Source organism: Schistosoma mansoni, chromosome 4, assembly GCF_000237925.1.
Source record: "Schistosoma mansoni strain Puerto Rico chromosome 4, complete genome".
Lineage (NCBI taxonomy): Eukaryota > Metazoa > Platyhelminthes > Trematoda > Strigeidida > Schistosomatidae > Schistosoma > Schistosoma mansoni.
This window is the reverse complement of record NC_031498.1, coordinates 22,200,308-22,227,156: the sequence shown is the minus strand read 5'-3', so window position 1 is coordinate 22,227,156 and position 26,849 is coordinate 22,200,308. Positions and strand designations below refer to the sequence as shown.

At 31.4% G+C, this 26,849-nt stretch overlaps 1 protein-coding gene and 1 non-coding gene across 2 annotated transcripts in view; both read right to left on the bottom strand.

The window, feature by feature from the left end:
* The window catches only part of Smp_042020.1 (putative atp-diphosphohydrolase 1), a 52,327-nt gene extending 36,453 nt beyond the window's left edge, over positions 1-15,874 (bottom strand). The window contains exons 1-2 of the mRNA XM_018797214.1: positions 15,743-15,874; positions 11,248-11,323 (exon numbers count right to left, since the gene is read on the bottom strand). Of these exons, the coding sequence (XP_018652278.1) occupies positions 11,248-11,304 (57 nt within the window). The 5' untranslated portion in view covers positions 11,305-11,323; positions 15,743-15,874. The remainder of the gene's footprint in view (positions 1-11,247; positions 11,324-15,742) is intronic.
* On the bottom strand, positions 14,095-14,164 carry Smp_tRNA_01339_Pseudo_TTC.1.1. The gene has a single exon. It is a non-coding gene (tRNA).
* Positions 15,875-26,849: the final 10,975 nt, after the last annotated feature.

The window sequence follows — 26,849 nt, the reverse complement described above, 5'->3', positions numbered from 1 at the left end:
CAATCCGATCCCTATCCGAACCCAGGACCTACCAGTCTCGCGCCAGAGCACTTAACCATTAGACCACTAAGCCTGGTAGGTCCCGGGTTCGAATCTCGCGAGTGCGGGATCGTGGATGCGCACTGTTGAGGAGACTCACAATAGGACGAAACGGCCGTCCAGTGCTTCCAGGTTTTCCTTGGTGGTCTAGCTTCAATTGACTCATGATTTCAACTATGAAAATACTAAATTCTCCACAAAACCCCTTCTGATCAACAAATTATGAATTGTATTAGCTAACAGAAATAAATTATGATTTTCATTGTGTATATATTTGACTGAAGTTTGTAAATTATGAGCTCTTCAATATTAATATGGATTATTTTAGACAAGAATGAAAATAGATGAGATACAAATCATCTTAATTAGATTTACAGAGAATAATAATCGTTTCCCCTGCCCTGTACAGTTAGTCAATCAAAAAAACACAGAACGTTACAATATAATCTCATATAGATGAATGTTGCTAACACAAAGATGTAAACAAATAAAGAAACACACACACAATAAACTACATTGTTTTTTATTATCTTAATTAAAATAATATGAATTTTATATTTGTTTCTAGCTTAGATCTACACGATCTGATCATAGTGATGATATTATCTTGGATATAAAAAAAATTACCATCTCACAATCAATCTGAATATGCACAAATCCAAAGACATTAACTTATTTTGAGTGGAAAACAAAATAGATCCTTTTTTTTACTCAAATAAAACCCTCCAAGTATATATAATTCTCATAGTTTTAATTACAAACTAATCTTGATTAGACCACCACTGAAAATGTAATATTTAAGTCTATCGAAATGTGTAGACATTACATTTACGTAAAATAATGGATTGAAATGAATTTCGATAGTGTAATAAGAAGACGAAAATTATCAGAACTATGTGATGTATTAGAGCAATACATTTCGAACAATCTGATGACACATAGACTTGTTAAGAACATTTATATATAAAATGAAATAAAAACAGAATTATTATGTCACAATCTATTTAGATAACCTTGTTCTTGCTAATAGCCGAATGTATCAGGTCAAGGATGGGTCTTAAATGCTAAACAACTGTTGTAAAGCATTTTTTTTTCGTTACATTGTAAGTTTTACTACATTGAAGAATATTTGGTAAGTTAAGGATTTGTGAAAAAGTGTTTTAAAGATCATTCAAACCCGATCGATAACGAGAACTGAGTACAAATAAATAATATTATGTCCTTTTTTACAAGTTTTGCATTGTAACTAGCAGTAAAAGCTAGAATACGCACCACCTCCTGTTTAGACCTCATCAGTTAAATGTACCTGTACTCCACTGTTGACGTTCACATTGGAACTCCTGTATAGAAAATCCTCTGCATATAAACTTAATCATAAACGATAATTTCTTCTTTTAATTAAAATTAACAAAAAATAAACGGTTACTCTTCGTTTATAACGATTTCTCAATATTTTTATCATATGAAGAGACAGTAACGATGTAATGTTTACAGAGCATTCAAATAATGTATTTATTATTGACAAAGCTTTAACAATATTGAATTACAATATCTATCGTAGATGTATACTTTAAGTCTACTTACAAAACCAACTATTGACCAACTTTAAATTAGATGAGAGAAAAAAGGCTATGGAATAAATAAATCCAACATATCTGAGAGAGAGAAAAGTCGATATCTGAATTTATATTCTACTAATTAGTGTTATGATAATTTATTTTTACTTAAGAATACCAAACAAAATAAGACGAACACAATCTACATTGTTAATTGGAAACTATACTGAGTAATAATAATAAACGAGTGATATTACTATGAACAAAACTAAAGTATCTGTTAAAACTGATGTGATATTTGAGCACATAAATATTGGTACAAAGAGGCACCAGATACATATGCGCCACACAAATCTCATTTGATTTGTGTGACGGCTGTGACACTGCCCAGGTGCCCAAACTGGAGCAGGAAACTGATGTGAAGATTTGTGTTGTTCCATTGTACTATTTAAACTTGGATTAATGTTAGTTTGTTTATTTATTCTCTGAAGAAGTGGCTTACACTGAGTCACGAAACGTCAGAAAATCTAATTTTTCTACTCGTTGGGATATTACAAATATATTATTTATTTATGATGTGAAAATCATGAAATAGAAAGAAACAACTAGTTTATTGAGGATTTCAACCATTAAAATAAATAAACACAAATACATGCACAGATCATTTGAATGAACAAAGTTTGCGGATAGATTGCTATGCGTTTAAAATAAATGGGAGTCATCAATGGGTGAATAGTTGGGTTTTAAGGTACTGAAGTACAATGTTTGAACTTAACGACACACTGACAATCATAGCTAGAAAAACTCAGTCTTCGAGATAAACAAATTATCCTTACATAAATACGTTTTACACTAACAGTAATCAGTTAATGGTTAGTAAATAACTTTGAAATGCTATTTCGCAAAGCGTTCAATGAGAAATTGTGACTAGCATAAGGTTTATCCAGGTCAAAAGGTTATCATTGACAGATTTGAACAATCATTCATCTTATTATCATTGTGAACTGTCTATGATATCAAAATGTAAATTATTGAATCCCAACTCAATTTTTTAGGCGTATTATACTTAGCGTGAAAAGTGGAGGTTGTGGACTAGCACAAAGTATTAAGTTGTACATGAACACACTGATTTTTAGTGATTATCTTAATATGGTGTCAGTCAGTACTTTGTAAAGTATTCATCTTATCAATAAACTCAAATCGTGAAACTATTTGACGTAAGCATTTATTTGCTTAATAAAAATTTGTTACTATATCGATAAAATGTTAATTTTCAAGGTTCTTTATGGACTTCTGTCTCATGTGCCCTATGCTTCCAACACCCACCTCTTATTTACAGCGGATGCTATAGAACACAAATCAGTAAACATAATCATTGTGTAAAGAAAACGTTTGTACAACATCGTCATTTACTCTAGCCTTCTACCTAGTTTCTTTCACGTTTTCTCAAAATATTCTTCCGATCTCGTTTAAGTTTAACCAATTTTTTTCGTAATCAGTCTTAATAACTTAATTATCTACCTTTTACCTTGCAGTGATTTCATGAATCATAATTTTATTCTCCCATCTATTTACTTAACTCTGCCTATAGCCTTTCTAATGCTACTCCTGGTTTCAAGCCTGGGTAAAAATGGAGGGTTAGAAATCGTGTTAGCAATTTCATCTTATCAAAAAATCTTTGTCAAATAAAGCTAATCAGAAAATAATTCGTTGAGTTACTAACTGATCATATTTATCATTAGCGAAATTCATTATTAAATTGATTTGTCACCATTTGTTTAGTATAAATCTTATACTTAAGTTAAAAATCTATATACGTTAATATACATAGAGACTTGACGAGGAACTGATTTAAAAGAAGTGTTCTTTTTCTGCTTGACTTGTATTTTTACCATTATAACTTGTGAATAGATTACATGAGTTTTCTGAATAATCCATTGAAGTTTACTTACTTATGTTTTGAGATTCTTTCCTATGTTCATCTACTGACCGAGTTGACTGTCTTGGTCAAGTATGATATAAGTACACATGCGATGTACATAATAGCTAATCTTATATTCATTAAAAATTGAATCTTATTACCGTTTTGAAAAAGAACTGTATATTTCTTAAGAATAAGCAGGCTATTATATAATTTTGATAGATTCTATAAATCGATAGTATATACAAATACAAATCGGCGAAGTAAGTACTTTATAAATGAAAAATCTAGTTTATGATGGTGTAGCAGTGTGGTATATGCTACTTATGTTGACAGATAGAAGTGGTATGTAAAACCAATCAGTAGTAGGGTGGCTGACAGCATAAGGCTGAGAAGATCAAATTGAAGAGAAAAGGAATGTCAACAGAGATTAATTGTAATAACAACAGAAATAAAAGAACGATGAAGTTTGTAAGAGACAATTGATAGAAGATGTGCAAATTAAATTATATAATGTATGGTTTTCCTATTCTACGAAAGAACTCTGTAATTTTACATTTAACAATAAACTGGTCATCCACATCTAAGTTCTTGTTCATAACAACAGTGGTAGTAGTAGTAGTACAATTTGATATAAACATAATGAATGAAAGACTAATGTGAAAAAAAGACTCATCTAATCCGTTATGTAAACATCACTACATCACTAATTACTTCAATAACAAAGAAAATATATTACCTGAACTATTTAAAATTGCGATACAAAATATAGAATTGATGTTGAAATTCAAGTTAATTATGAAGTGAGAATATATTGGCTCATGACAGATTCATCTAGGTATATAACCATTTAAAACTGATATATGATCTCTTCAAGTTGTCATGTGCTTTTATCTTATCAATTAAGAATTTGAAAAAAGGACTTTTTTTGGTAAAAATGTTGTAAACTATGGTGTAGAGGTAGGTATAAGTATTTCATCGAAAATATTTGAAACTAGTTAAGGATCAAAAAAAAAATATTGTGATTTTTATGATTCATTGAAACAAACTAGTGGTGTATTGTGCATTTATGATTTTATATACGAAATCAAGCATATACATCTCAGATTTCATTGCTAAGTTATTGAGTCAGAATTGAATATTCTAGGATAGTAACATCAATTATTTCACGATATATAACAGTTTAAAGAATGCACAATATGCAAGATTATTGATTAATTAGCAATCTTATAAAACTAAATCTAGCTTTCTGTTGAGAAGTTTCAAATGATGTTGAAACAGTTATTTCACAGTTTCAAGTATATCAATATTTACCTTAAATGATGTTAACCTATGATGAAATTTGTTCTCAAATTCAAAACACATTTAATTAAGAAAAACTCAGGTTGTCTTATGTTCTAATTTATATAACAAACTTGATCAAGCTGATATAGCTAAACTGTTACTTGTTGATGAAACCCTACGAATGTATTCTTTTGTATATTCCTTAAAAAGAAGCTTCCATTATATCATATCAAACAACGAAACATTTGTTTTATATTAACTCATTAAAATGGTGATATCTAATAGACAGAATCTTAGAGTCTCCATGGAAGGATTAAAGTATATGGACGAGATTAGACAATTTCTAAAATAACTTTAAAAAAATATAATCAATTTTCGACCAATCGGAGAGTACAATATGAAAGTGTTTATTTTAGGGATTTGGAGATTATTGAGTTTCAATTGAGATGATGAATACATCAATATTAGACTATGAGTGAAAACATGCAAGGACTGTACGGCCGTTTAGTCTACGTATGTGACTCCTCATTAGTGCGCATCCACGGTCCTGCACGCGCGACTCGAATCCAGGACCTTAGACATTGCGCGAACCTTTAACTTACAGACCACTGAGTCGGCATCCAAAGGTGTTAATGCCTAACTTCATCCAATCTACAATATTCCGTGACCATCTTTCACTGTCTTTGATGGGTAACTGTCCGACACTCAGTGGTCTAGACGTTAAGCGTTTGCGCGAGACAAAAAGCCCCCAGTTTGCGTCCCACGTGCGGAATCGTGGATGTGCATTGCTGAGAAAATGATTAGATTTAGTGGGAAAAAAGAAAATAAATCATAATGAATATTACATCTGAACAAGATTTATGAATTGTTCTGGGCAGTTCGAAGATTTTCGAGATTTGAAATCAAAGAACTAATTATACAAGATTTATCCAGACGACTGTTAAGTATTCCTTTAACCTAATTCTTAAACCTGACTCATAAATCTCCAATCTGAAGTACTAAATTCAACTTGAAATACTAATCTTAGACCCTAATTAATGATATTTTCTCACCATAATCGGATAAAATAGATGAGGTCCACTTTTTTGGATGTACCTTATAACTACATTTTTGTCAAAATTATCAAGCATATGAACGATAATCATTACGCTTATACGACCTTCGCTCTGTAAAGTTGAAATCATAATCTGGTACTTCATTGGCTTCTCCCGATACTTTAATCTGGTAATCTTTATTCTACTGTCAAAAATATGACGTTGACTCATGATGTTCAAGCCTTTGTTTTCAATATAAGAAAATATTTGTTGAGTATAACAGTTCTAAAAAGGTTTTTCAAATATGAGTTAAATACCGTAATAAAGAGTTGAGGAATCCGCATATTTATAAATTAAATTAAAGAATTTGGAACAAACGTTCTGTGAGTGACACAAGTAATCTTTCAGAATTAATTTTCTTACATTGAGTCATGTGTTTTATTATTATTACTATTATTATTATTATTATTATTATTATTATTACAATGAGACAACACCATGACTACACAATTAGTCATTAGGTAGGAACCATATGATATAATTTTAGGTGTAGCTTAAATTATACATATTGTCTTATAGTTAATTACAATCTATAAAACATTTTACAGTGTTGAAAGTAGAAAAGAAACGTCATTGTTTCTTATAGGCTTTCTCTGAAATTAGTGGAAGGTTTTATCAATATTATAGTGTGTAGTAGAAAAAAAAATATGGCACAGTTAACTGATGTAGAAATGACAAGTTTCTCAAATCTATGCACAAACACATACAAACACAAAAAACATAAACAAAGGTGAATCAATTAAAAATGAATAATAGTTCAAAATGATTCTAAGTAGATGTGAATTAATGATGATAATAATAATAGCTTTATTTATTATTTTGAAGGTTCTAAAGTGAAATCTCAGCGACATCTGTGTATTATGGCAATAAATTTCTGTTCAAGATGGATTGTAACGGCAATTTTCCAAAAATTATATAAATTTTTCTTGAATTCTGGAGCAAAATTCGACTTACACCTTCTTCGTGATCCCTTCAGTATCTTGAGACTTGACTTACGAATCATTATGAACAACCGATAGAGATCAGTTTAATCCGCTACTTTATTGTAATACTGGATTACAAATGTTATCACTTGCACTGAACACACGAGTACATATATGCCTATATGTATAGATTGGGATAAATAGGTTGATTTGATCTGTGCTTTTTGGGTGCGGGTGTAGTGCATACCTGCTAAATTACCCTATAGGACGTCATCTATCCTTATATGTATGCTATGGGATATATTGGTCTTGAACTTATGTATTTGTGGAGTGTATATAATGTGTGTTTAGCAGATCAAAAGTGCTGAGTTAGTTATAAATCACAACATTTATGTTTAAATGTAGGTTATAGAGTGTATGAGTCCCAGACTTATGCACTTCTGATATTTACGTATTGTATAGTTACTAAAAAGAGTTATGTCCATTCTACTCGATCAGTCGTGCCTAATCTATGTACTGCATCCCTGAAGTTAATTGATTCTCCACTGAAAACATATATCCTATCATGAGTATTTGTGCCCCAAGAGTAGATAAACATCATTCCGAATAGTCTGTTGGTTTCTGCAGAACGGTTCACCATGCTTTATAGCTGGAACAGGGAGACGAGGAATGAGGCTTTTTCAATAGGTACTGTCATGATTCCTGCAAGTTTACTATCAGTTCAGGCGTTGCAACCAGTTTTTCCATTCATCAGATATCGAATTTATGAAATCCGATATTTTCGCCTCATGTCTTTTCTTTTTGAAAGGATAAAGAAGAAGGAGAATATCCCAGTAAATGTAACTTTCCGGTTCCATTTTCCTAGTATTGAACATAGTGATATGTCGTAAACGTTTCATAATACTGTGTTGAATATATACAATTAAGTGTTATTGTTATTTAGTTCAGACAAATGTAAAACACATAGGTTAACCTTAATACTTATACAACTGGAGATTCGGCAGCGTAAACGTTTGAGCAAGAAGCTACAAATGTTCTAACCGATCATTTAGAATATTACTCATAGGAAGTTTTTTATATTTATGAGTAATATTTAAAATTCATTCTACAAAAATCTATTTCATTTGGCACAATATCAAGTGGAAACAGAAAAACAGTAAAACTTACAAAGATAATAAAATTTTCAGTATGAGGTTGTGGAGATTGTTGGACCAATTTAAGTTAAACCACCATTGAAAACGTGGAAACACTAGAAGGCCGTTTCGTCCTGGTGTAGGACTCCTCAGCAGAGTGCATTTACGATCCTGCACTCAAGACTCAAATATAGGACCTTCGGTCTCTCGAGCGAACGCGCAACATCAAGACCTCCAAACCACTGTTGATTAAGTTCAAAGTGTTATCCCAAGACTGTTGATTTCAACAACTTTATGTATTCAATATGTCACTTACCTTATTTGTAGGTATTTTGTCTTAGAAAACACATAACAGTTGAATTATAACTCAGATTCATGCAGTATACAATAGATAGCATTTTAACGTGTAGCGTACAAATTCCAACACTTGTTTATTAGATAATCAGACATTTAGATTGTCATCAAAATAGATAGACTAATAAAGATTAATTTCAAAAATTACTGATGAAGAATTATGGATAGTTGGATAGAAATCAAACCAATATGAAGAGGCATTAAATAGGAATAATATATTTGTAAAATCTCAGCGAATGAATTCGAATTAAATCCAACGTTTCGCCTGGCAATCTGGTCCAAGCTTTTTCAAGGAATTCCTATTTAATGTCTTACATCAACTTGGCGCACAAATACTGTGAAACTATTCGGTCTAATTTAGACGAAAGTTCTTATACAATATGAAGAGGATTGATGAAAAATCTGTTTATTTATATTTTTAGTTTCCAAGTAGGTTTATTTCGAAAAACTTCAATTATCGAAATCTTTTTGTGATACAAAAAAAGTACACGTCAGTAACTAGCTGTATTGTGTTTTATATAATGGAAATTGTACATGTAATACATAGAATAAAAGTAATTAATGTCGTTTATCACCTTGTTTGATGTCATTCCATCTGTATCCCTTTTTTTCTCTTGTCCTTATTTATGTCATGTCTTTTAAAAAACTGTGTTTAAAAATAACTTTCCTAACTTAAAACCTCTTGTTCTATATTTGTATTATAAATTATCTCCAATACAGTTGATTGTAAAATAGAAGAAATCGATGAATTGATTTTCACACTTACGATTCTAATTGATACTGGGCATTTGTCAGTAAGTCTTATCTGTAGTCTTGAAGACGATTTGATACTTTTCTCAGGACTATTATTACATTTCACACACTTTATTCAAGAGTGTTGTGTAACTTTTGGTAAGTTATTTTTTTCTAATCTACTTTAAAGAGTGAAATACGTGTGTTGTGTTGGTACACCATGCTACCGTGTTATTAATCTTCTTGATATTATTATCAGCTGTATTATCTACATCATAGTTAATAGTTTCCTACTACAATTCACACATAAATACATTGATGATTACCATGAATATTCTAATAACAATCTTGAATAATAAGGAGAGATAATCTATATCAGTAAAATAATTTATCATTTGAATCTATTGAGAGAAATACCAATAATGGTACATTATTAAAACAATGTATACGTGTAACTCAGACAGAAAAACGATGTATACGCATGATCATGTATGAAAGAAATTGATAGACGATATATTAGTGAAAAAAAAAACTATTTTTACATAATAAACAAATCTTGTCAATTTATTTCACTTAGTAGTCATACGAATGGACTGTTGAAGTGACAACAAGTCACATGACCCTAATAATTAGATTAGTATTTATATGAAAAGGGAGAACTGGCGACAATTATCTGTGAGAAAATGAAATTTAAATGGATCATATTTACACTTAACAAAAAAAAGGTATTTCATTCATGACTTCACGGTACTCTTTTACCAGAGTCTGTAAATACGTAATATTTCAATGCATAGAATATGTCTTTTCAATAGGGAGCTAACTGGACACAAGATCTACATGTTTATACTTCTGATGGTTATTTTTTTCATAACATAATATGAAATACGACTTATTATAAAGCTAATCTATTTAACTTAGTACATCCCAAAAAGGATCAATGGAATTTACTCAGGATTCTGAAAACAGCAGTATGAGATCTATTAATACACAATCCTTTACTACCAAAAGTCATATAACTAGTTTAGTCAAAGGTCAAATAACTCGGTGTTAGCATATATATAAATGGTCCGGGTTTGAATTACACGTTCAGGTGATCAAATTAATTAATCACCTTTAGTTTATGAGTAACAAACAACAAAATCTAAGCAAAGTACTTATGTCAATCAACGAAATATTTAGTAAATCTTTAATATAATGGTTAAATCCTGTCAACTATCCTAAGCCATCAGACCCTAGTTTCTTAAATTGTAAGTTTTCTGAAGTCCTAATTGAAATGTTTTTCGCACGGATTCGAACTATCTATTTTATATGACAATCATATGTACATTGTTGTGAAACTCAGGAAAATTTTAACAATTCACAATGTTTTTCGGATGTTTAAACTGTTAATAATAAATCTGCAGGAATAAGAAACAGTTAATTTATGAGTAAAATTCATCCACCCAAAAAAGTAAACTATCAGTAAATAAAAACAAGGCTTTTTAGAATGTTACAAAAAGAATTCACCGTTATTAATAAACACACAGGAAATGGTAACTAGTTTTGTTTTAAAAATGATGGATAGAATGTAACAGGGATGTAATAAGATAATGATATGATACTTGATGAAATTCATAGTAAGAATATGAAGTGATGTATCCCATTAGAATAATAATAGAATTCATTATGCGAATTAGAGTTATGATGTTAGTTTGAACAGAAAAGTATTTGGTTTCTCAGTTTATTTGGTATAACTAGTGAAAAACCTGAGGTAATGGATAGTTTTTTCGACTTCTATCATGAGAATCCTTGACAGTGTGATTCTACAAGCAATCAAACTCAGAACGTTTGGTCTCGTGCTCGAATGCTTAACCTCTAAACTGTTGAGCCAGAATCAAATCATGTACATTTCTAATTTCAACGGATTCTCAATATTTTGAAATTGCTTTCTATTGTTTGAGGTAAGTAATTTCCTCATATCCACCACAGTTTTGTAATGGAATGATCTATAGTCTAGGTGAACTGACACAAAACAAAATTTACACTAATTAATAGTTATTTTTGTCTTTGAACAAAATAATCTCTCATTGCTTTTATACTTAACAAGTGTTACCAAACCGAAAAAATATAGTATTTTTAAAAAAAACGTTTCAAGTAATGAGATTGAATCGTTACTTGGTGTTATAGTTAATGCAGTAGGAGTAGGAGTTAGCTCAAGTTTGTTGCACTTACAGTAACAAGTTTGGTAAAATCAAATAATTGAGATAAGTTGCGTTTTCCAAAAACCATGTTGATCGGAATATTTCAACTGTTTATATTATGTACATATATCAGATTGGAAATATTATGTGTAATACACTGTAATACTGCAAAATAAACATATGTAATGTTCGTACTAAAGAAAAACTGATAGAATATGATTAATGTTAATGTTGGTAAATTATCTATGTGATTTACAAGAAGATTAGAAACTAACTTTCAATGGTCTTGTATCATAGTCGTCAGCTAGATTGAAAACTCGTTTAATGGACAAACGATTTATATTAATAAAGACTCCTAGTTGCTTTTTATTCGGCTAGGTAGCTAGATACAAACGTTTAAAAGTTGACGATCAAATGAATTAAGCTTATCATACAACAAACACGTGCTAACTCTTTTGAATAGAAATTGTGAAGAAGCCAATTCAAACGTTTCCATAATCTATTTTCCAACTTATTATACTATAATGAACTATCACGTTTTGGATTTATTTGAACGGAATAGTTATGCATGCAAACTGTATGCAGTAGTGTGTTATTATTAGAAAAAAATTTAAAAGTTATTCTATGCCAAATACCAGAAAACTCTAATGAAAACAATACAATGGTTTATAACTTTTCCTCTTGATATATCCTTCGTAAAAATCATAGACAAATACATTAGGCTTTATGCATCTTCAATATTTCTGATTGTTGAACAGGATATAGGCGTACATATTGAACTGGTCGAAAACTTTCATAATTGTAGATCGGTGGTGCATAGTGATTATTGAAATGATCTATGAAAGATATTTCCAAATCATTACAATTTGAATACATGCTAAGTAGAAACTTGCTGTAGTGTTAATACAATCAGTGTTGACAATTCCTTACTAGAACAAAATTTATGGTACTGAATAAAACCATCATTGGTAGTATTATGACTACTGTTATCACTACAGTTTATCAATAATGCATACTTTAATCTTCAAGCTACAATTTACATTTGATATGAATGTTATTTTAATGAATATTAATACGTATAATTATTCATTACAATTGTCAATCGGTTATTCCGAACAATTTTTACTCATATTCATCAGCTAATCGAGTGAGATTAGAATTAAAACAATCAAATACACTGACATTTATTGTAAAGAGTATTTTTCTTAAAACAAGACATCAAAAATGATAGAGAGCAATTCATTTCAAAAATTTAGATACTACATCTTTTGAATTTCCTTATGTGCATCAATTACCACATACCTACATACAGATTGTTAACAACTTTGAATGTTTGTATGTAATAAATAGGAAACCCCAGTTATTAAACATCACTGAAGAATTGATTGTTTACAAGGATTCTAAAAACCCGATCACCTAACATCGCAGTTAAGGAATGTTTGTATCGCATTTAATTTCTTTTGGGATAAAAGTACTAAATAATAACGAAAAAACTCTGGCGCGAGACTGATAGGTCCTGGGTTCGAATGTCGCGAGGCGAGATCGTGGATGCGCACTGCCACTGAGGAGTCCCATAATAGGACGAAACGGCCGTCCAGTGCTTCCAGGTTTTCCATGGTGGTCTAGCTTCAATTGACTCATGATTTCAACTATGAAAAAAACTCCTAACTGTTCAGTAAGTGAATATTTAACCAAAAACCATCAAAACAAGATAAAGAAGTTTGTGTTTACTCAATCATTAAATTTGATTCAAATTTGTGTATTAATTCAATGGACATGGAAACATATGAATAGAAAAGGTAATTGATTGTAGTATCATGTCAAGCGAACTCGTCGCAAAATATTCAGGTATATTGAACAGTGAATATTATGAAAATGAAGCCCATTCAATTCCGTACATTTTTAAGTTCCAGTATTGACAATGTTTTGTGAAAAAGTGAAATTTGAAAAAAAGAATACAACAATGTTACACAATAAAATTTTTTATCTTGATCGAATGAAACAAGATAAAACAGAGAGTTTAAATGGATTTTCAGGTTAAAAAAACCTATACACTTTTAATGAAGGACTGTCATTTTACATTGTTGTCGACGCCTACTGATGCTGTGTTTAGTTCATCAGTCATTCTAATTACTAAGCGTACATCGTGAGACCTGAAAATTCTGGGTCTAATCGCTCGTGAGGTCACAGATGTCCACTGATGAGAAATCCTATACTAGGACAATACAGGTGTTCACCATTCCATGGTTTCCAGTAGCACTATATCTGAGATAGACCTGTGATGAATACCACCTACAATCTAAACCAGTCTCCAAGAAAATCTTTTCATCTAAACTATTATATAATTTTTAGAGAAACAATTATCAACGACAGAGTTATTCTTCTCGACAGTCTGAGTTATTGTAACCCTTATCCTCAGGAATCAAATAAAACACCAGAAATCCAACCTTCCATTTCGTTGGAATATAAAAATATGTGATTTTTTTTAATTATTAAACTAACTCTATGCATGATTAGCTAAAGATTTTAAGCACTTAATTCTAAGTAATAATTCCCCTCGTTTAACTGCATTCAGTTTAAACTACCATAGAGTAAGAAATTCAAAGGAATTCAAGCGTATTCTAAAGAAAATCCTTTTCATACTTTTTTCTCACTAAGTGTCAATCAATTGAACAAGTCAAATCTTAATCAATCTGTACTGGACAACTTTCAGAGAAACCTGAATACCTTAAGTTCATTTCATGATGATTTTTTTGGGTGTATATAACCATATAGTTACAAGCAAAGATGGATAGTGGCTAACAGTGGAATCCAGTTTGACATGCGTTTCGTCCTATTTGGGACTTGTCAGTTGGATGTACCTGCGTCTCAGAGTGTGTGTTCACTCTGGGACTCGAACCCAGTACCTTTCGCTTGAAACACCAACGCGTTATCCATTCAGCTACTTGCTTGTGCAATGGGGTGAAGTTATATTCACTTGTTGTTGTTTACTTGTATCTTCCCTTTGTCATTTTGAACTGCAATTGATCAGTCTCTCGTTGGCATATGTGCATCCACTGCTAGCGACTATCGATATTTGCTTATAAAGATGAATAATGATAGTATGAATGGAGAGAAAACACTATCGATAAGATAATTCAACCTTATAGAAAATATAATGCAGTCCTAAGCATCAATGGGAAGATTCAAACAAACAATACTAAGTGAAATCATATACTTACGACTTAAAACGTAGTCATATTTGTACCATGTTTTGACTTACACTAATACTACAGCTGATGTTATCATTTTTTAAAATGATAACTTAATTATCACACTGATGTCTTTCAAATCATTGCGATTTATACTAAAACACGATATATTATACCAATTCCATATTTAAAACTTTTCTACTCAAAACTATGAATAATTATAATTTCGTTTTAATTATTCATAGAAATTCAGTCTTTTCTTTATCAATATCAAATTCTAGATCCATCTATAATATACTTAGTTTCAGTAGTTGTTCTAAACTATACAAAATTACAAATGAAATTTAAACGACCATTTTGAATAAGGACTGATTTTCAATCTACAAATTGTTTTAATCATTCAAATTTTAGACAAAATGTATACAGTATGTTTGCTGGAAAGTCTATGATCAAGCACAATAATAATTACTGACAATGTTATATATAAACAGAAATAAAATGAAATAATATTTATTAAAACAAATGTAAAATGAAAATATTTTGATTATAATTCATTGACAGTTTAATCTTAATGGTTGCTATAATAAGATAATTTCAAGTGTATAGAATTATATCAGTCAATCCAATTATAAGTAACTAAATAACTAATCTATTGATTGTACATCAACAAATATATATATATAAGACTGAAGCTTAAAGAACAACCTATACATTGTTAAATGAAACAAACCTATATTTGTGGAGAAAAGTTGTATAATTCAATTTTATCAATATTCAATCGACACATTTGTTATGAACTCTTAATAATTTACAGTTTATAAGATGAGGAGCTAGGGTTTCTGTCACTAATTTATTTTTTATGTGACAACCTATTTGTATTCAATCAACAGTTTATGCATTTTGTTAGTCAGTAAGTTTTATATTAAATACTATTACTGATGGCTATACAATAAATTGTTTGTATAAAGCTTAAATTAAAAGAATCATTTATAGATCAGTGATCTAAATATTTCATGTTAACCGGGTAACTTGAATTCCTTCAGCATGATTTGAATGTGAGACCATGGAACTTCTGATTGTAGAGGACTTATGAACATATATATATATATATTCGAAAATTAATATCAATATCATTTGTATAGTAGTTTCATCGTGAGTTAAACACTTAGCAACTATAGAAATAGTTTCCAGGACATTATTGAACTTGAAAAGTTATTCAACTTTAATACATATTACATCATTGAATTAATGAATACAAAGAATATATATATACAAAAATAAGTATAATTAAAACTTGAGTATATTATTTATTATATAAGAAGTGTAATCATTTACTTGAGTATCTTGTTCAATAGTTGTTAATTGACTGAAATTAATATGATCAGTAGAATCGAGGAATTTTTTGCCGTTTTCACTTTTCATTTCTTTCAACATTTATATACTTTCAGTTTTTTTTTGTATGTATGCTATAATTTGTTGTTTTTTTTTGAGAGAGAGAGAGAGAAAAATGTGCAGATATAGATCACGTGTACATTTTCAACGGTCATTCAAAGAAGAAAAAGATAGAGAAAAGAATTTATATATATTTAAATCTCAACATGACAATTAAAATTGTGATCAGTATTGCTAAATACACCTTATGTAATCTTACTGACTTTATTATTATTATTATTTTGATCATACTGCTCTTTTTTTTATAAATGTTATTAGTAGTATGTTTATATTCGCCTGTCTATCAATCTATCAATCAGTTAAGTTTTTAATTCATAACCAAATATAATGGACATTGAATGAATTAACCAATCATATTACAGATAATTAATGATGGTTAAGTAAAACAAGTTTACTGACATAAAACATTGAATATTGAAATATTATTTAAATGGGCTTAAGGTTTAATGTATAGAATAAACTATATCTTGTCAAAAATTAGGTTATTAAAATCAAAGTTTGTTTCTCTTTTTTTTTAATAATTAAAAATTAACAAGTCTATTGAACATTGAATGAATGAATTCTACATTGAAAGTATCAATAATAGAAAAAACATAACTAGACAATACTTCATAATTATTAGTGTAAATAAAAGGAACAAACAAAAAATTGCGCAAGTCATTAATGACAAAAAAAAGTTTGTTTTGAATAAAACAAGAAAATAATTTTCAATGGGTCAACAGGTTATAACTTGACGAAACCTGTTAACATAACTTAATGTATGTTGTCTGTCTTGTTTGTGTGTATTTTATATGTATGACAAGTGTAAACAGAAATTTCAATTTCATATTCATGAAAAATAAACACGGAATAATTTGTAATTATGGGTGAAGGGATAATTGTAAATGGAAATATGTCAATTAATAGTTGTCATGACTACATTTTTGACTATATATGTGTACAAATATATACATTGTTTTTATGTTATGGCACGTGTCTAACTCTATTCAGACATCATAATTAAATTACAACTTAACATATTTTCATCATTGTAATGTCTCTATAACATAAAAGTCTGTAAAGACCGAGATAGTAGTAAAAATCTAAAGTGTTTTGTAAATTTTTTTCGAAAAACATGAACGGAAAAAATTAAAATATTCTTCTTTTTTCATAGTTGAAATCATTGGTCGATTGAAGCTAGACCACCATGGAAAACCTGGAAGCACTAGACGGCCGTTTCGTCCTATTGTGGGACTCCTCAGTGGCAGTGCGCATCCACGATCCCGCCTCGCGACATTCGAACCCAGGACCTACCAGTCCAATGCTTCCAGGTTTTCCATGGTGGTCTAGCTACAATTGACTCATGATTTCAACTATGAAAATACTGAAATCGCCACAAAACCCCTTCTGATATTCTTGTTTTACAGTCAATATCTTTTTGTGATTCATAAATTGTTTGGAAAATTTCACCAAGGTGAAAGAAAGAAATTAAATTTCATTTTTTCAACAAACGAATAAGTAAACTGAACACTAAATTGAAGACCACTGCTAAGTTAGAAAGTAAATAAGATGTCAGAAACTTAAATATTTATGGTTAACAGTGAAAAAATATGTTAATTAAAACCTAAATTTAGTAAGCATCTCACTTTGAAATTAAGAACTACTTTTTTCCAAAGAATAATTATTGACGGGATGGTTGTTCCTTCAGAGTAATTGATCGTTCGAAAGATTAGAAAAGGTAAATTTAATCTTTAAATCGCATCATGATAAAATCAATATTAGAGCACTTTTGAAAACCTAGTAGCACTGGATGGTCATTTCGTTCTAATGTGAAACTTCTCAACAATGTGCATTCACTATCTCGCACGCGAGATTTGAACCCAAGACTTTCAATATTGCGCGAACCCTTGATCTCTAGACCACCAGGCCGACATCCAACGGTGTTAATGTCTAACTTCAACCAATCTAAGTTATTGCGCGACGAATAAACCATCCAGTGCTTCCAGGCATTCTTCTATGGTCTAGTTTAGATCGACTCATGAATTCAACTGTTAAAATTACAACAATCTCCCCATTCTGAATAAAATTTGACAAAACGTCTTTAATAGTTGAAATCATGAGTCAATTAAGGTTAAACCACCATGGAAAACCTGGAAGCATTGGACGTCCGTTTCATCCTATTGTGGGACTCCTCAGCAGTGCGCATCCACGACTCCGTCTCGCGAGATTCGAACCCAGGACCTATCAGTCTCTTTTATCCACACCTAAATAGAATCGATATATATAATAGTGTGACTTTTCTAAACTATTTTACCAGAACATGTATTAAAGACATTTTATGTGAATACCGTAGCATATATGTAAAGTGATTTTTTAAAATATAGTCAATTAAATAGCACCCTCAAGTCTTTTTTCGTAACAGTATAATCGTCACTTAAACTCAGAGATTGGACTTCCTCATGGAGCTTAGAACAACATTTCGTGACTTTATACGTCAATGAATCATCAATAACTGGTCATCTTTAAGCGTTTATCACCAAACAGTATAATTCATCAGCGTAGATAATAACCAAGTATCTGATAATACATGTCTTTAAACAACTCAAATAATGAAGGTTCGCAACCTCGATAGAATTAAATGGTAGAATCCTATATATCATTTCAGTGTTTAAATAGACCCCACAATAAATTTTATAGGTTTCTTGTTTATAGATATTTCTAACCAAAGTATAGGTTGAATATACAAAACAAAATCAAGGCTATTTTGTGACTGAAAAAGTGTAGTACAAAATCAAAACCAAAATGGTGGTCATTTAAATTTTCACCTGAATAAAAGTCAGCACGGAATTCTGAAAAATTATTTGGGGGGCTTGAATAATCTTCTGGTACCATCTCAGATTGTAAAGCTGGATGATGTATGTTTGAACCCATATGTAGAGTATTGTTTATAAGACCATATGCTAATTAAAAATGTTTACCTTAAACAGAATATCAGTGTACTTTTGTTATGTCAATTATTTCATCGTCGTCATCGTCTATGTAACACTTTCTTCAATTTAACAAATTATTCAACCAATGATCACTGAATGTAATTAGAGTAGAATCTGATGAATTATAACGTCGAAAGTAATCTTTTTTGGAATCTAATAAAATATATATATATGCAATAAACTACGGAATTTGATCCGAATTAGTTGAGAAAAGATATAATATGATTGTTATTTTTAGTTTCTTTAATATTTCAACTGTTGAAGGCTCGGTCAAAAGTCATATGTGGGATACTGACCAAGTTCAGCTGAAAATTATTTTACATTCCTGTAAACTCCTGAGTTTACTATTTCATGATTGTTCCGAACTGTGAAGCCTTGACTGGTCATAACCATATCAATGGGTAACGGAAACTAGTTTAGAACTTCTCTAATCTCTACAGATCTGTCAAATAACGACTAAGTATTTAATTTTTCAGGATAGAGTTGTGGACATTGTTAAGTTTCAATTGATCGGTTTATGATATCTATTTAATTTCTCTTTTCTTAAAAATCTGCTTTAAGAATCTAAATCACATCGATAAAAAATTTAAAGGATTTCGGTTGTTTCGTTCTATGACCTAAATAGTTTAGTCATGGAGCTTTCATTGATCTTCTGAACAACATCATTTGCACAAACTTCAGGTAAAAGTGAGATACTCTAATTTTGTACACCAAACAAAGACTCATTTAAAGTAACTTGACTACTTTAATTTTCTAGTTTTTCAACTCATGAATACAAAGTTATAGGTAACTTAATTTTTCTATTTTTACACTGTTAGGATGGCTTCTAAAAAACACAACGAAGCCTCCAGAGGCTTTAAAAAAGCCACAATCTGATAGAATTCTCTAAAATGTCTACGTGATTGAAAGATTGTGTAAACTATAAATACACCTGTTTTTCAGTAAATTTTTTGTCATTACTACAGAAAATGCTACTCCTGATATCTACTGTCTTCGACTTGCAACCTATTGGTTCTGCGCATTCAAGTACCTAATCGGTTTGTCGTATTAGCCGTTATCGAGTAGTAGACTTAAAACATACTAACTTCAATGAGATTGTCTTTCGTCTTACGCCTGTTACTCCCAATGGAGCATAGGCTGCCGACAAGCTTTCTCAAACCCACTCTGTCCTGGGCCTTCTTTTCTATTACTATCCAATTTTTGTTCATTTTTCTCATGTCTGTCTCTATTTCTCGGCGTAATGTGTTCTTTGATCTTCCTCTTCTCCTTTGGCCTTCAGGATTCCATGTGAGGGCTTGTCTTGTGACTCCGCCTGTAGCTCCTCGGGGGGCTACTACCGGTCCCAAGCCCGGATAAAGGAGGAGGGTTGGGCATGGGGTTAGCTACCCCATACCGTAGAAAACCAACTCGCTAAAAAACGCTAACCAGAAAAAATTATTCAATGAGATTGTAGTCATTATGGAATATTATAAGTATTGATTTTCCTTTTCATAACCAATAGGTCACTTTTAAGCTAACACTTCAATAATACTCATGATCAATTTTGTTTAAGATAATATTATTATTGTTTAAAGTATAGTGTTAACCTCATAATAAGTAGTGTGTATATGAAAGTGAAGAGAAATGTCACTATTTTAATTGACTATTCTTTATTTCCATCCTAATTTTATGAAGACAGAAAAGCTGAACACCCACTTTTACTCTGTTTTTAACAAATTATACATCATTGTAAAACCAATGATACTTATCAGTCTATTTGATTGATCATACAATTGATTATGAATTTCGGTAAATATTTCACACATTTAAAAAAAGGGACACTTAAAAAGAATCAAAAGTTCATATGTATATTAATATCGTTAATAAAATGAATTATGCATTAAAGAAGATTACTTTAACAACAACAACAACAAAAGCAAGAAAATCTTCAAATAAAAGTGATCTTATTTATTTGTTTAAACACACAAATATTGATATAAAGGGACACCAGATACATATGGGCCACACAAATCTCATTTCATTTGTGTGAGGGCTGTGATACTACCCAAGTGCCCAAACTAAAGCAGGTGGTTTTCTTAGGCGACCACACCCGGAGCCTTTGACCTAAAGAACTGATCCACAAGGCAGTGGAGCATCGTGAGGAGATGCACTCCCATGGTAGTCGATGACCAATGATTGATTCATACGCCATTTGTTCCCTCAAGATACTGTAGCCCAAGTGCACCATTGGTTTGGAATCAGGGTTTTCCAACTCCCCTAGAAGGATTTTCCGTGTCCACCAACCCAGTTAAAGCGCCGGACATTCGCTTTTCGTTCTCCCAATTTCGTAAACAACATCCCCACCACGGGAAGGTAATGAGTAGGACTTCCCTGGTAGAGGCTATATACGCGTGGCCATGTGAGAGCATTTGGAGACGGAGAGCGGACTCTCCCCACTGTCGGCCGTACCAGGGCATTTGGGGGCAAATAGAATTGAAAAAAAACTTGAGGTCGTTCAAACTAACCATAATGTGAGTGAAACTTTTTTTCGTTAACTTTAATTTTAAACTAATTAAAGACAGTTAATTAAGTTCTAATTAGTAAATAGTTATTTTTTCTTTCTCGAAGAAAAAAAAATGAAAAAAAGTAAATTTTAAAAAGATATTTAATAAAAGAATAAATAAACATGAATATGTTTTTAAAATTATTACAAATTTCCTATGATCTTACCAAGATATTCTTGTAAAAACCCCTTACCTAAATCTATTCTGCAGACAATATTAGGTCATTGACTTGGTGATCGAACCATTGAACTTCCAACCATTAAGCCATACAGTGAAATTCTACATAAAACCATTTAATCAATCGAGTAGTTTCACTAGCTCTAATGTATATAGTGTAACATAAAGCGAAATACACAAATCTTTACTTGATGAATGAGTTATTTTTAATATTAACAATCAATAACAAAATTATTAAGATGGGTACAACACGGAAGTAAAGACAGATATATGTTTTTCTGTAACCATTTTATCTTCACTGATGAACAACATTTTGAGACCAATCACCATGAAAATGAAAATTACAATTTTGCATATAATAAATTAAAAACACTGATTGAGACCTATATATTTAATGGGTTAATTTGTGGAGATTAGTTTTACACGAAAACATTTGAGTAACATACATAACAACAACAGAAAACCATAGAGCTAATAGTAACTGTTTAGTCCTAGTATAGAATCTATAAAAAATAAGAAGCTGCCCCACGAATAGAAATCAAAATATCCAGTTCACAAGATAAACACAACATAATTAGATCACTGAGTCGACTTCACATTTTCATCTCTAGCCAACGCACTTCGTATAAAACTCAAAGATTACAAATCCATTCCATCATGTAGTTTTGGAAGAGTATTTGGATTCAACATCAATTCTTAGTCAATCAGTCAGACAGCCACAACGTAGCACCACCCGCATATATGCATCGGTCTAAGTTGACATATCTCATCACCACAACAACATGAACACCGAATTCATAGAAGTATTTACTTCAATGGTAGCAATATATAAAAAAAGACTGCATATAACGATATGCTATAGGAAGAAGGAATTAGTACGTAGAAGGAAAGATATGAAGCAAGTTTAATCTCACGGTTTAAGAGAAGATGAAGAGTGTATACACTTATGCCATTGTGATGGATTCTGAGCCATGTCACTCAGAGTCTCTAACCATCGTTTACGATAGTCGCTCTCATCCCAATCAAGTGGTCTGCATCTATCAACATAGCTCAGATCAGAAGTTAGTGACTTGAAAGACTAATGCTCTGTTTTGTTTTGGCCGCCCCTAGCACATTTATTCCTAAGTTTATACTTATCTCTGAAGTGAAAAAGAACTCCAAACTAAATTCGAATTATATGCTTCATTTGAATTGTTTAGGAATAGTTTGCCTAAATCTAAAATTGTCTGAATGAGTTTCATAAGAAAAAGAATTTAACACTCGTCCATTATTTAGATCAATCCAAACATTAGTGTAACAGAAAACAGTTATTCATTCAAACAGGTTTAGATTGAACTGTAATTACACTAATCGGGTAATAACAATAAATTGTCATTTATACAAAAATATTGCATGTTGAAATTACTTTTCATATTTGTTACCATGTTAGTGTGACATAATTTGGTTTTGTTCCTGTTACATTATGCCAATCATAAATATTGCTTTGATTTACTTTGGATTTTTACATCATAACTTTCACACAAGTTATAGTGGTGTAATTCATATGAAAATTGGTAAAAACCATAGAATGGTGATTATTTACTATATGACGTAAACATTGATTAGCGTTCTTCAAAAATATTTTCAGATAGAACAAGTACTGTAGTGAATCAGAACACAGATGGGAGACAACCAAATGTATTTTAATACAACATTATAGAAAATTATTTTGACTGGGATCATGAATCGACCGATGTTAGACCAACATTGAAAACTTAAGAGCGCCGGATAGCTGTTTCGTTTCAGCATGCGACTCCTCAGCAGTGTGCATCCACGAACCTGCATGTGGGACTCGAGCCTAGGACCTTCGGTATCACGCGCGAACACTTAACCTCGGGACCAATGAGCCAGCATCCAACGCTGTTAATAACTAACTTCAACCAACTCACGAAATTGAGCAACTATCTCCCATCTTCTGAGAAAGATACTCGTTTTTACCCGATACGGACTAGCTCCAATGGTCACGGCTTCTCACTAGAACTCCGAGAATTCCCTCACGAGGCAAGTCCGTATCAGGTAAAAACCATTTTCCACCTCCGGCGATGGGAGATAGCTGCTCAATTTTGTGAATTGGTTGAAGTTGGTTATTAAAAGCGTTGGATGCTGGTTCAGTGGTCCCGAGGTTAAGTGTTTATGCGTGATACCGAAGGTTCTGAATTCGAATCCCTCATGCGGACTTGTGAATGTGCACTGTTGAGTAGTCACGTGCTGGTTGGTCTAACATCGGTCGATTCATGATCTCAATCAGAAACTTGACAAGTCTACACAACCCCATACTGATGTGGTGTGGGTTACTTATATCCACATAAGCAGCAAATGGTTATGGTCAGGCAAAGGATGTATTTCACCAGAAGATTGATAAGAAAAGAACGGAAACGGAACTCAATAGATATGAAAATGCATGAACAATGAAATCAGAGAAAATGGACTAATATTTACAGAAGGAACAGTCAGGATCTAGACAATTGATTGTTATTATGCAAATAAACCGTTTACTGTATGGTTGTCAGATTTTAGTGAGAGCCTGTAATATTCGTGTCAAATACATTCTATTTTCCCCACTCGTGTTCTTGTTCACTACACTGATACTTACAAAATATCTTGGTAAAACCTGAGAACTATATGATAAATACTTCACTTACAAAATATCATCAGTTGTCTCAGACTTTGTTTTTCCTTTGTTTCCATACCAATCACTCTCTGTTTTCGTTCTCTTCTCTTTGATTTTCTTAACCTTCTGCAGCCAAACATTCAACTTTCTATTGGTGATACATACTACTTATTTCTGTCAATATCAGCAGCACATACCATAGTACCAACATTAATAAATAATAATTACTTATATTATACTCATACAGTATGATAAATTACATGGTATCCAGAATTTTGAGAGTGAAACAATTTCCTTAAGAGTTAAAACGAATCTACTTTCAATCGGTAAAGTATACGTTTGAGTTCCACGTTCCATTCGGATAGTATGATATTAATAATATATGTGTTTCAAAGCTTGGTATAAAACATTGTACTTGGTAATCGAGTCACATCAAAAACTTTGAAAAAAAAACCCGACAAATAACACAACTTATTCCATCCAATAAACTTGGGTTGATCTTTTTCCCAACTCCAAGTTTTATTTAAATTACATTGTACTGTAGCCACAATAAAGTCTTGAAATTCTGGTTGACCATTTATCTCTATAATCATTTTATTGGCTTTCTGTATGTTATATTACAGTTGGAAGTAAAGTATTTAAGTAACTACACAACAAACGAACAAACATAAATCTGAGATATTCTGATGTAAAGTACGGTTTATTGCAGTGATCAACTTATCAATGCAATCTTATCTTACATAATATTATTAAGAATCACATATTTTGGTAGTAAGATATTAGAATTAAAGGTTGAATTAAGCAGTCATTGCTAGCATGAATAGTTTGTAGAGATTATTAATTTTTACAGTTTACATTAGAAGTCTAGAGATTATGCACTCTCTATGAAATTCGATTGTCGTAGATTCAATCTAATTGAGATCGTGAATGAGCACCGATGAAAAACCTCATACTCCGATGGAATATCAGCTCAATGCTTTCTGGTTTTCAGTGGTTATCTACTATAAAATGATATTATTATTATTATTTATACACATAAATATTGGTAAAAGGAAGCACCAGATACACATGCACCGCACAAATCTCATTCGATTTGTGTGAGGGCTGTGATACTGCTCAGGTGCCCAAACTGAAGCAGGTGGTTTTCTTAGGCGACCACACCCGGAGCCTTTGACCTAAAGAACTGATCCACAAGGCAGTGGAGCATCGTAAGGAGATGCACTCCCATGGTAGGCGACGACCAACAACAGGTTCATACGCAAATTGTTCCCTCAGGATACTGGAACCCGTGTGCACCATTGGTTTGGGATCAGGGTTTTCCAACTCCCCTAGAAGGACTTCCCGTGTCCACCAACCCGGTTAAAGCGCCGGACATTCTTTTTTTGTCCTCTCAATTTTGTGAACAACACCCCCATCACGAGAAGGCAGTGAGTAGGATATTTTTAACTTGAAAAAATTCCTTTAAAAATAATTTTCCTTATGTACAATAATAAATAGATAACAAGGACAAGAGAAAACGTTCACGTAAACATTTTCAAGAAATGCATCCAAATGATGATCACATGTGGAACAAAAAAGCGGCAACTAGTGATCCAGTATTTAACCATAATAATAAGAGTAAATTCAGTTGTGGCTTCAAGTTTTCTTTAAAAGATAACAATTATTAGTAATATGCATCATATTCACTAAATATTTGTGTGAAAAATAGTTTCAAAACAACATTTTATTGTTTTTTGTTGTAAACATGAAACATGGAATGAAAAGTATGAAGAAAAACAGTGTTGAAATTCATGTTTAAACCTAATTACTAGCGATTACGTTAGCTTTTAACTTGAACTGAACACATATTATTTGCCTAGATATTCTGAATACAATGAGAAGGAAAACAAATTACTGACGAACATAAGTATATATATATATATATATATATATATATGCATAAGACTAATGGCTACTTATTTTTTATGGTGAGTAGTATACTATTATTAACTATCAATAGTATTACTATACTGAATTCGACCTTTAAATTATCAGGAAATTTAATGGTAACATATAGAATTCCATTAGTTTTAAATGTACCTCGATTAATGCAGTTATTTGATATTCTACAAAGAGTGATTATTCAAGTTTTAATATGTATTTTAGGCGTACAAACATACACACACACACTGAAAGATAGATTTTCCAATAATTAACTTAGCTATTACTCTTAAAAAACAAATTGGTAGTAAAATAATGGAAAAGGAAAAAATAGAAGAAAGAAGCGAAATTTAGAAAAAGAAAATAGAAAATACGAGAATTGGTAACCTTTATTATGGACGAATAACACATTTTATTCAAATAAAAAAGACGTATCATAATCTAGCATTAGCGTGTATTTTAGAATAAGCTGAGCATTAGACAGTTGTAGGCAGTCGATGAGAAACTATGTTCAACCTAGATTTCATGCTAGTAGGCGCTTTTCAGCGAAGAGGTGCGTGGAATCTTTCAGCAGTTTATGTTTTCTGTGGGATTCAAACCTGTCTCAACCAAATGAATAATCTAAGACGTTACTACTGAGTTATTTGATCTGCAACAACTTCGCCAGTATAACCTGACCAATATTAAATAACTAATCAGACGTGACGCGGCTCACTACTCAATTATTGGTC